We start from the raw sequence: 12,989 nt of genomic DNA on the forward strand, positions 1-12,989 counted from the left end.
AAGATGCTGCACAGGTGGCTATTCCAGAACCTGTATAAACTACACTGATGTAACTGTACTTGGCAATTAGCATATACAACAACCTTACAAATACTTAATAATATACACTAAGAGTCTCCACTGAACCCCACCTGCCTTTTCTTCTATTAGTTTGTTCTCGGATGCAAAACATCCTCTTACTTCTAGCGGGGCAGTGCAAACAGATGTCAGAAACAGATTACATGCTTACAAACCTGAAAAAAAATCTGTCACACATATGGATATATTGCCTACATGCAACATTACTTTTCTAGAAGCTTACATAACCCATATCATAACCATATATGCTGCATGTTGCTGGACTGGGAGAATTTTAATTATATCTTCATAATGGCAGGGGTAGTTCCTATTGAATCAGCAGAGGCATCAACCTGCTTACCACACACCGAGGTCCAACCGCAAGTTTAAATATTCCCATCTGTGAACAAGGTTGGAGACTAGTTCCAAATAATCAACTAGTGAGGTTACAGCTATTGTTTTATTGCAGAATTCGCTTCCTTAAAAGTCATAACAGAACTGTCACCATTCAGGTTTTGGAAGTGAAGTCTCTCATAAGGATTTTTTCCTGTAAAGATACAGGAGTTATAAAACATCTAAATATCCTTTCAGGGTGCACTATTTATTCATTAAAATATAACAACCTGTGAAGATTGCTAGTCAATGAAAACCTACCGGTGAATTACTGAAGCAAGGGCAGCTGCTGGAGAAAAAGTACAACTTCAGTTTCCAACTTTTTCCCACCTCACCTTAGAATATGTTAAAAGTGTGGATAAATTTTGCAGTTATGAATTTTATCATTTCATTATATTGAACCTGAGACAACTAAGAGCTCTTAATCTATAAATGGTTCAACAAACCATTAGTAAGATAACCATATAAAAATGATGCCTTTAGTTGTCGTGTCCTTTGTTCTGTTACCTTTTTTTAAACATCACAGCTATGTATAAGCAAACTAAATGCAACATCTTCAGATGGCTTAAATTTCATTCACTTTACTAAGCAAATAAAAAAAACTCTCCAAAACAAGACAGACTTAACTGCCTGTAGGATACAAGAAAATCATAACACTAGGATTCGCAGGCTAGAACAGCTTCACAGAATATCAACAATAGGTCTTCTAGAGGCTACCTCTCTTTTGATAGGCCGTTTGTAATACTAAAAAATTTAGTTATCCCTTTATAAAATAATGCCTGCCACTGTAGTGAAAGACTTTCTGGGAAGGGGAAGGGTCCATTTTTTAAAAACATAACTGCGTTTGTTCCACATTCATTAACACATCTGAAAAGTTAGTGATAACTCACGGCTCGGCGAATGCGGGGCCTTTCTGACACTCCCTTGCAGATTGAAGTAGGCAGGCATAGATACATTGAACCTTTATAAATAAAACAAGGGGCCAGATTGTTCAGTTTGTATAGAATAATAGACTCTGCCAGCAATTTCAACACAGCATCTAGAAATACATGTTGACTGTAAAGATTCATGTACATAAAAGCAAATGAACAAAATCAGAGTATTAAGAAAAGACAGCTGATGGTCTCATAGGACTAGACTACTGAGATGGATATTGAGACAATGAAGCTTCTGAAGTTCCTCTCACAAAATGGGGAAAGGGATTTTCAAAAAGGTCAGCCTCCAGATGTAAGGTTCTTTGTACCACTCTCACTAACCACTAATAGCTGATTGTACAAAAGCAGCATATTCAATCTGTCTTGCCTTTTCATCTATGGACTAGACTACTGTGGCAAACTACAGTTCACTGCTGGGAGAATAAGAAAGAGGGAATGGGTTGACAGAAAAGAAATATCTAGAGAATGAATGCATGAGTGAAAGCCGTAGGAATCAGTTCAATGTTTACATTTTAGTCTATTATGATTTTTGTTATTGTTCTCACCCCAGTATTCAAACATTGCCCAGGTAAGTGAGACTTATATGAATTCTAGTCTATACCTTTAGTAGCTTCATTTAATGTATATTTTCATTTTTAAGTCTATACTATGATGGTAGGAAAGTTGTTTCAGAGACATGCATATATTTACACTATACCCTAAAGATGGTTGAGCTGCAAGTTAGCAAGAAATCATTCCACAGCCAGATCCCCTAAAATGAATATAGGCTTCACCCGTCACACACTGTGAACTCCATTATCCTAAAGCAGTGCACACGCCTTGGGAATTCACAGATGAAGCTTGCTTTTAAATCCACTGATAACTGTCTACCTTCAGGAGGTGGGGGCCCTTGTGGTATGTAACTTTCTTGGGAGGATTTATAAGGGGAGGAATGAGAACTACCTCATGTCTCAGGTTCAACCTACTGCAAGAGGAGGGAACTTCCAGACATTTTTGCATATTCAACTGCAAATACCATTTTATGTAGCTTCTCAAAAGCCGAATAAATTGGGGCATGAAAACCGCCAATTTGTGATGTCATTTGATAATCAAGATGAACATACCTCTTGGCTCTACTGGGTTTAATTAAACAGTCAAGGAATTCAGTGTACAGTAATACATTACCATCAAAAAGTTGCTGAACAAATTTATAGATTAAACCTGTTTTTTTCCCCCACAAGGAAAAAAACTGTTTACCTAAATACTGAGTAATAACATAAATGTTTTTTAAATTAACCTAAATACAGTTAAACAAATACAGTTAAACTTATCCTTTTAACAATTATGTATATTTATAAGAAAATGGAAAACTACCAATGGTGGTTTGGACATTGTTACATATCCAATTTTTGTAAAAGAAACCCCCAAAAACAAATTGTAGTTATTACAACAGAAATAATAGGGAATATATTAAATCCCATTTCTATGGAGCAGCAGTGTTTAAATGCTTGATTTCTGTATGTTTTTAAGTGTAAGCCTAAAAAAGTCAGTGTCACTGAATCGGTGCCCATTCCTACACTAGGATCCATTCCAGCGTTCCCTCTCAATTAGATCTTATTTGTTAAAAAGTTATACACCGATTGACAGTGGGTTTATATGGAAACACAATGACTAAAGTTCACCTAGAGAAACAGTAGCTTTAGTTTTTTTTAAAGGCATCTGGATCAAACCACATTTCTATGATGCGGTACTTTGAGAATACAGAGAAGAAGGATTTTAAAGCAGGACTAAAACTATTCAGGAAAAAAAAGCCAACTATGATTGATGTTTTTATGTTTACATACTTCATCTCCGCTAAATACATGGACACAACACATCTATTGTTGTGCATCAGGAGACCAAACCACAAAAAGTGGCAACAATAAGGCAACCCCGAGGGCTAAAAGTACAAGTACTGGCAATCTGTCAGGATCAGTCCTTTTAAGTACAAGTCATTTTCTATATTAAACGACATTGACCAAAACTGGTCACTTTTGCCAATAACGTATATTGTGATACCACCTATAATGTCTTTACCACAATATTTTAAAGATATACTTTTAGTGTCTTACACTGTAACAGGTAAGAATGACAGCTACATACTGTACTCACAACTAGCTCTCTCACTTGCTTTTACCTTTGTGCATCTAACGTAGCAAAAAGGGAACACCACTGCCATGACTATGCCAACAAATTGCCAGAGATGTCACTCCACTTTTAGGTTTCAGTTCCTGAGCCTGAATCTGACAGCACTTGGCAAATTTCAAGGGGAGAAATTTACAACAGTGATATCAGGCTGCTGTTTTAATCCATATCCCCTTTCCCCAAGGAGTCAGCCTACCCTCTCCAAAAGCAGATACACTGAACATAGTCACTGTCCTTGGAATCTTTCAATCACTTCTGATGGCATAAGGAATAGTATTCCCAAGAAACAGGCCAAATTGATAGAAATTGAAATACGCATCAAGAAGTGAAACAAAAAAAAAAAGTTAAAGGTGAAAAAGCAGGATCATTTCAATAAAAAGATTTTGAAAATCTGAGTTTAGATGAGCAAGTAAAAAAATTCTGGTGGAATTGTATCAGGATTTACTTCTTATTTAGAAGGGACCATCTAACAAGATTCTAACTCCTGGAGAGTATAAAACAAAACACTAGATACACATGGGATGCACAAAGACAGAGCCAGGCTGATGATCCAAATAATAAATTAAAATTAAATAATGCACTTGCTAAATTTTAATACAGCCTATTCCCCTACCATCAAACAAGCAAATCACTGCTAACATCGACAACGTAGAAAACCTCAAAATTAAGCAACTCAACTATGGGGGGGGAGAGGAGTAATACTTCTCCCACACCAGCCTTTAGTGTCAAGAAAGTATTATTTACTATCCTGAGGCAGATTCTGTAGCAGACCTAAAAATGAGAGGCTCCCCCTCAATAAACACTCAATTCCAAGCAGTGTTGCTTCAAGAATATGCAGGAAACAACCATGAAAATGTGATACAAAACACCCCAAAATAAGGAAAATAGGTTTTGTTTTGATTCAGTAAGGCTTGACATCACTAAGTTGACTCAAACATTTCCGCAACAATGCAAAGAGTCAGCCACTTGGATCTAGTCCACTTATACTACTAAACAGATTTCAACTGAAATAAATTGACTGATATTAAAGGAAGTTCCCAAGATGTTTTAACATCAAATATATGGAGCAGGGTGGGCCTCAGTTGGTTAGTTTATATCAGTGATTTTCAACCTTTTTTCATTTGTGGACCCCTAAAAATTTTGAATGGAAGTGCAGACCTCTTTGGAAATTCTGAATGGAAGTTCGGACCTCTCTGAATTTTATATGCAAGTGTTCACATACTTTTGACTGATCACAGTCATCTTTCACGGACCCCTTAGACAGAATCTGCAGACCCCCAGGGACCCTCAGATCACAGGTTCAAAGCCACTAGTTTATGTGAAACTAGAGGGGCCTGCCTGGCATTTTGGACACTGCATTACTAGAGGTGCAGCGATACATCAGTTCATAATGTATTGGTACTGATAAAAGCAAAATTGACACTATTGGCAATCGGCTGTTTTTGGCTGATGTGGATGATAATTTCTCCGGTAAATGCTGTGTGCATGAGTGCAGCCTGGCAGCTTGGAGAGCAGTGTCCAGCCGATAAGTCTGTGGGGGCGAAAGGAGTGGAGGGAGGGGGCAGATTGAGGCCCCTGCAGTAAGGGAGGGAGTGGGGGTGGGGCAGGCACTGCCAAGCCAGGGCAGGGGATGGAGCTGCATGTGGCTCGCTCAGGGGAGTGGGGGCTCCTGTTGCTAGCACACCCCGCGGGAAGCATGGGGGGTACTTGCCCCCCAGATCTGTGTAGGGGGAGGGTGGGCTGTTGTACAGGGCTGGGATCAGGGGTGGTGCTGAGCTCTTCTCAGTGAGGGGAGCTAGGCTGGGGCTGTGTGGGGGACAGACTGTAGCTGCACTGGAAGGGGGGGGGCTCCAGGGTGGGCTACGGCAAATTTTGAGGTGGCTGAAGCTCACCCCATAGCCCCCTCTCCCAGCGCTGCCGCCTGCCCCATGCACAGCCCAGGCCCAGTCCCCTCACCAAGAAGAGCCTGGCGTCACCCTAGCCTGCAATAGCAGCCCACCCTTGCCCCGCTCAGGTCCAGGGGGCACGTGCCCTTGTGCCTCCCTCAAGGTGTGTCAGCAGAGGGTGCCACCCGCACCCCACCCTAAGCCCCTGGACAAGACGCTCACAGCTCCATTCCATGCCCCATCCTGGCTGGGCAACACCTGCCCCTACCCCAGCCCCATTCCCTCCCTCACCATGGGGGCCTCAGTCTGTCCGTCCCCCCATACCCCTTTTCCCTCAGAGACTTACCAGCTGGGCTCTGCTCTCCGAACTGCCAGGCTGCATATTGGCAATCGGATCAGTATCGGCTGATATGGCTCGTTAATAAGTTGGCCATCGGTACTGGCCCAGAAAATCTTTATTGGTGCACTCCTATGCATCACCTTTTCAGACACCAGATTTCAGAAAGGCTACAATCTATTTTAGAAACATTTTCATCACTGGAAAACACACGTGCAGATTTTATTTCCAGCGACACAACAAATTTTAGACATGGATTTTAGTTCTGCTATCTGGTTACCCCAACCCATGCTGAACAGACCTATGGCCACTACTCTCATGGCAGTTTAAGTCCATTCCTAAGCAAAGTTTGTCCAAAACAGCCCTGAAGCTGGAGGTCCAAGGACCATTGGCAAAGAGTGTGCAATGTGTTTTCACTGGATCTCATGATCCACTGAGATTCTCTCATGCAGAGCTGTAGCTGTGGGATGTCAGTTTCATTTTTTTAATGGTCAAAGGCTGCATTTCATCTCAAGACTGACTCAAAAAGAGATACTTTCTCTAGTGTTTGATATGCTCAAATTTTGCCTAGAATTTATAGTTACAAACTAGACAGATTATGTCAAATGTTTCAGATTTTTGAAGGACTAACCCTGATGCCAACACTTTCACTGTAGGCATCTGTTCTCTGCATATCAGACACGATGATCCCCAAAACTGGTTATGTCATCACAAATCAAGGTGTATCATGTTTTTTGTACATGGGCTTTTGTTCCCAGTTCTGAATGTTAATACCACACTGATTCAGGATTAAAAAAATATATATATATACCCCTTGTATCTTTATCACTGCCCAATATGCAAGTCTCCCTCAAAGCACAGTCTCCATAAAGAACATTTTGGGAGCATTTATCAGACTACTAGACAACTGGACCACCTTTATGGTGTCTTCACAGACTGTAGTGCCTATACATGACATTTGTTTGCTGGAGGGATTTGGGATTCTCTCTTGTCATTAGATAAAAATGGTTCATCTTTTTGGCATTATGATGATAGATTATCCACAGTTCAAAAAAGTAAAGTGGTCAGGACTACCACCTTGGAGAGCAGCGATTCTTAGCTATTGCACTGCAACAGCCTGTGCAATATTAGCACTGCAAGCACCTACACGTGATTCACAAGATAAACCAATATATTTCAAATCAGCATCTACAGTATCAAATCTATTCTGATCTGTTGTGGTCTTTCCAAGTGCTCTGCAACACAAAAATTGCTCTATTATTTTCCCATAATCAAAAATGTGTGAAAGGTAAGAGCTGGCATTTTCCAAGGAGCACCTTGAGTATAACAAGATGGAGAACCACTAATGTAAGCTTTCAATTTTGTCTGAAAAGTTATACCTCTCTGTCACAGACTAAAGACACTCATTTAATGTTCCAAAGACAGTGGGCTTTTCAGCGGAGAACATCATTGATGTTCACTTCACATAAGCAAGTTCAACACAGGTAGGTGAACTCAGCTACAGACTGAAACATGCACTCCACTTATAACTGATGGCAAATAGGAATTACCAGGAGTAACCTTACACATAAACAACTGCATTTTTAAGGATTATAATTGATCTGAAAGAATGTGAGCATGCAGTAGCAAATCAATCCATGACAACTTTCATATCTTCCCAGGAATGAAGAATCAAAGCCCAGTTGTCAGCAAACAAAACTTATGTGGAAATGTTCCTCCAGAATCCTTACTTTTGCTAGCAGCTACTTGGGATTGAACAGTTTTCTATTAACCATTAATCTAATTTGAATTCCTAATATCAAGACTGGAAAAAGCAACTAACAGCATGGCAACAAACAAGCTATTTTATAGTCTGAATGCAAGGGCAAAGCCGTGTTTTACACTGCTTGTTACAGGAAGCAGACAGAAGATATTCCCATCTTCCATCATGAAACGGTGGCACATTCATTATAATTGAACAACAAGAGCCAGTCAAAAGCCTGGGTCAAATTTCTTTGTAAGATCAAAGACAACAGAAATCAATACGGTGCTTTCTCCATTTCCCTTGTATTTGCTGTGCAGAAAAGGTCATGTCTGTTGTTCCTCTTTCTTCTCTGAAACCACACTGGCTATCGAGCAAAATTACTTCATCTATGTCAAGGAACTAAGTACGAGTCTGACAAGGATCCTGTCATCAAACATTATTAAGGAGATTCCCAGGTGATTGTCTCACATGACACGATTACCTTTCTTCTTTAATACAATTGACAATAGAAGCATCTTTGTTTTCTTGCATATGGAGCATCATTCTTTTACACCACTCTGATTAGAATTCTTTGAAATGCTTGGTTAAGTGGTCCTAGACATCTATATAGGTCTTAGCTGGAATGATACCAGAGTTAGGTACCTTGCCATGAGAGCAATGCAATTGCCTTTTCACTCTTGTAACAAACAGCTTACAGTGAACATTTCACTGATGGCATGTAAAGCTAGGGTGTGAAGAGATGAACAAATTATAAGAAGTTAAAGGGCTGGATTTACCACGTCCCCTGATTCACATCTCTTTTGTGCATCTGTTCTGTCCCAGTAAATACAAGTCATAGTTGATCAACAGCTTTTTCATCAAACTGGATTACCTGTTAACCATATTTTTTAAACTGTTAGCTTACTTCCTCAGAACATGGCTGTTTTCAGTTAAGAGGGTGTTTCCATCTGAATTCCTCACAAGTGTGGAGCCCCTTGACTGAGGCCCACACAGTACTATAAGCATCAAGGAATTGTTTCATATTGTTTTAGTCCAAGTGTGACTATGGCTTGCTGACATCCCTGCTCCACCAAGCATTGCATACAGCTTTTAATTTTAGATTACAACACGTGCATTGTTTTTCAATAAGTGGATTTCTTGAAAGCTTATATTTTATCAGTCATCCAAGATAAATGTAGTAGATGGTTCTCATCAGGCAATTTCTTTATATCCTCAGCACTCTCACCAAACCAGTCTTGATGTTCCCAGACTGTCAAACCCAGTCTTGAGAGCAGCTGTGTAAACAGTAGTTTGAAGCACTTCCAGTCAGGTTCAACATCACCATAGATCAATCACAGATACTTCAATGATAAACAGTCACAACTGTGCCTTTAGACACTTACCGTATTTTCTTGAATACAACACATCTTTCCCCCCAAATCCAGGCATTCTCAGCAATGAAATATGGTAAAAGCAGTTTCTGCCTCTAAGGCTTGGCAGGAGAGATGAAAGTAATGCTACAGTACTGCACATGGGGCTCCCTAGCTGCTGGCTGTGGACTTGTTGCACAAACTGCCCCTCAGATACTTACTGCTACTTACCACTGTCCTTAAGGAAAAATCTTTTTTCCCTTCATTCTACTTCTCAGAAAAAAGGTATATACTTTATCTGGGGGCCTGGTGTATGTGAGCTTTCTAATAGCATTGAGAGGCAGAACCACATACTGAAAGACTACGCTTAAAGCAGAGATCAAACATGAAAGCCAGCTTACCCAGAAGAACCAAAACCAAAAATCCCCTCCCTTTCTTCCCTAATAAAAGGTCTGAGAAAACACAAGGGAGCTGATTTCTTTATCATTTTGCCATGGGACTTCCATGTGGCTCCCTCCCATACCTCCAAAAAACCTCTCTAATGCAAAATCTCTAAACTTTTTGATGGAAGCCAGAGGCTTGAAAGTCAAGCAAATAACAGTCCATCCTTGCCAACATGTGACCTGCATCAATGGCTAATGATACAGCATAGAATCATAGAAAATTAGGGTTGGAAGGGACCTCAGGAGGTCATCCAATCCAACCCCCTAAAACAGGGGACCATCCCCAACTAGATGATTCCAGCCAGGGCTTTGTCAAGCTGGCCTTTAAAAACCTCCAAGGATGGAGCTTCCACCACCTCTCTAGGTAACCAGTTCCAGTGCTTCACCACCCTCTAAGTGAGAAAGTTTTTTCCTAATATCCAACCTAAACCTCCCTTGCTGCACCTCAAGACCATTGCTCTTTATTCTTTCATCTGCCACCACTGAGAACAGTCTACCTCCATCCTCTCTGGAACCACCCTTCAGGTAGGTAGATGCTGCTATCAAATCCCCTCTCAGTCTTCTCTTCTGCAGACTAAATAAGCCCAGTTCCCTCAGGCTCTCCTCAGGAGTCATGTGCCCCAACTCCATAACCATTTTTGCTGACCATCCACTGGACTCTCTTCGATTTGTCCACATCCTTTCTGTAGTGAGGCGTCCAAAACTGGACACAGTACTCCAGATGTGGCCTCGCTACTGCCAAATAGAGGGGAAGAATCACTTCCCTTATCTGCTGGCAATGCTTGCACTAATGTAGCCCAGTAATGCCGTTAGCCTTCTTCTTATCAAGGGCACACTGTTAATTCATATCCAGCTGTTTATTGTAACCTCCAGGTGCTTTTCAGCAGAGCTGCGGCGTAGTCAGTTGGTCCCAAGCCTGTAGCGATGCATGGGACAATTCCATTTTAAGTGCAGGACTTCGCACTTATCCTTGCTGAACCTCATGAGATCTCTTTTGGCCCAATCCTCCTTTGTCTAGGTCACTCTGAACCCTATCCCAACACTCTAGAATATCTACTACTCCCTGCCCTCCCCCCCCCCAGTGTAGCATCCATTGCAAACTTGCTGAGGGTGCACTCCATCCAATCTTCCAGATTGTTCAATATCTTCATTAACAAAATGGGCCCCAGGGGCATTCCACTTGACACAGACTGACAGCTAGATATCAAGATATTGATCACTACCTGTTGAGCTTGATGATCCAGCCAACTTTCTATCCTCCTTATAGTCCAGTCATTCAACCCACACTTCCTGCTTGCAAGAATGCTGTAGGAGACTGTATCAGAAACCTTGCTAAAGTCAAGGTATACCATATCCATTGCTTTCTGCACATCCACAGGGTCGGTTATCATTACATCATAAAAGGCAATCAGGTTGGCCTGACTGGCCCTTGGTGAATCCATGCCGACTGTTCCTAATCACTTTCTTCTCCAAGTGCTTAGACATGATTTCTTGAGGACCTGCTCCATGAGTTTTTCTGGAGACTGAGGTGAAGGCTGACTGGTCTGTAGTTTTGTTCCCTTTCTTGAATATGTGCACTATATTTGCCCTTTTCCAATTGTCTGGGACCTCCCCAGTCACCATGAGTTTTCAAAGATAATGCCCAGTGGCTCTGCAATCACATCAGTACCCTCAAATGCATTTCATCAGTGCCATGGACTTGTACAGGCCCAGCCCTTCTAAGTAATCCTTAACCTGTTCTTTCACCACTGAGGGCTGCTCACTTTTCCCCCACACTGTACTGCCCAGTGCAGTAGTTTGGGAGCTGATCTTGCCTCTGAAGACCAAGGTGAAAAGAGCATCGAGTACTTCAGTCTTTTCTGTATCTGTCATTAGGCTGCCTCCCCCATTCGGTAAGGGACCGACACTTTCCCTGACCATCTTGTTGCTAACATGTTGGGCCTTGTCTGCATCTTTGCACAACAGTTTCCTAGAGATTTAACCCAAATGGAAAAAAAAAAAAAAAGAGGCATTGTCTTACTTTTAGTCACTGCTACCTTTATGATCAACCTTTCATAACACCCCCACCCCCCCAGAAATGTGGCTGATGACATACTCTGGGAAGACTCATCACACTTACCTTTAAGACAGCAGATACCTCGCATGGCTGTTGCTACAACTTCCCACACTTCATTCTATGCTAAAACAACTGTTAGGACATAACTATTTGACTTCAGTCACGGTATCTCTTTATAATACTACTTGTAGATTCCAGGACTGGACAGCTTTTTTTTTTTTTGTTTTATGACAGCTGCTGCTAAAAAATTCAGAAAGTCAGGATCACTCCTGCCAAGTTATTTTTATGTTTTTTTTCTGTAATGGAAATACAGTGGACCTGAGCAGTCCCTTGCCTAATCATCTCAAGTGGCCAGAGCAGTCTATTATATGGAAGAAGTCATTGAACATCAACACTGCTTTGGGAAGTGCCACCTACCACGGACAGACCTTTTGTGCATGAAGAACAATAGCTTTAATACAAAATCTACCCTCAAGTACTTTGAGAGTTCTAACCATGTTAACCATAGATACGATAAATGTTCTGAAATTGTTACTGCCTTACAGTAGACCCATCAAGGACTTGCAGTGAGTTGGCTACATTGAAAAACACATGTGGGAACAACAAATTATCATATCCACTTCAAGAACAGAAGAGAAAATTTAAGGCTTTCTGACAGCTGTTTGGAGACTGAGATACTGCAGCAGTGCAATAGGGCAGGGTTACCCAATTGGCAGCCAGCAGGCTGCATGCAACCCCCAGAGAATTTATTTTTGACCCCCGCTCCAGAGCTCTCATCCAACCATGGCTCCCCCCATAATTCTGGCTCTCATTCACAGATTCATTTTCATTAGGGCTGGAAGGGACCTTGGAAGATCATCAAGTCCAGCCCCCCGCCCGAAGGGCAGGAAGTCAGCTGAGGTCATAGGATTCCAGCAAGATATGCATCCAATTTACTCTTGAAGGTGTTCAATGTAGGTGCTTGAACCACCTCCGATGGCAGGCTATTCCAGACCTTGGGGGCTCGGACAGTAAAGAAATTCTTCCTTATGTCCAGCCTGAAACGGTCTTGCAGTAGTTTAGAACTGTCGACCTCGTCATCCCTTGGGGCGCTCAAGTGAATAAACATTCCCCCAGATACTGGTGGTCACCCCTGATAAACTTATAGGTGGCCATCAGATCACCCCTGAGCCTGCGCTTTTCCAGGCTAAAGAGCCCCATTGCTCCCAGCCTGTCGTCGTAAGGTCTGTTTTCCTAACTCTGATCATGAGCGTGGCTCTTCTCTGGACTCTCTCAAGCTTCTCCACATCTTTTTTTAATTGTGGGGCCCAAAACTGGACACAGTACTCCAGCTGCGGCCTCACCAAGGCTGAGTACAAGGGGAAAATGACGTCCCGGGATTTGCTTGAGAAGCATCTATGGATGCAAGCCAGTGCTTCGGTCGCCTTACTAGCCGCAGCATCACATTGAAGGCTCATATTTATCTTGTGGTCAATCATGACCCCCAAATCCTTTTCACCCATAGTGCTAGTCAGCGTAGCACTGCCGACCCTATAAGGATGCTTCACTTCTACTTCCTGCCCACCCTAGGGGGAGATGCAGCACAGGGAGGGGAGGGTGAGGCAAGGGGCAGCAGGGTGGGGGGGG

At 42.0% G+C, this 12,989-nt stretch overlaps 1 protein-coding gene across 1 annotated transcript in view; it reads right to left on the bottom strand.

The window, feature by feature from the left end:
* LOC102369598 (putative RNA-binding protein Luc7-like 2) overlaps positions 1-12,989 on the bottom strand; it is a 52,392-nt gene that overhangs the window by 35,293 nt on the left and 4,110 nt on the right. The window contains 1 exon segment of the mRNA XM_014525974.2: positions 1,341-1,411. Coding sequence (XP_014381460.1) covers positions 1,341-1,398 — 58 coding nt within the window. The 5' untranslated portion in view covers positions 1,399-1,411.

The sequence above is a fragment of the Alligator sinensis genome, unplaced genomic scaffold, assembly GCF_000455745.1.
Source record: "Alligator sinensis unplaced genomic scaffold, ASM45574v1 scaffold1081_1, whole genome shotgun sequence".
NCBI lineage: Eukaryota > Metazoa > Chordata > Crocodylia > Alligatoridae > Alligator > Alligator sinensis.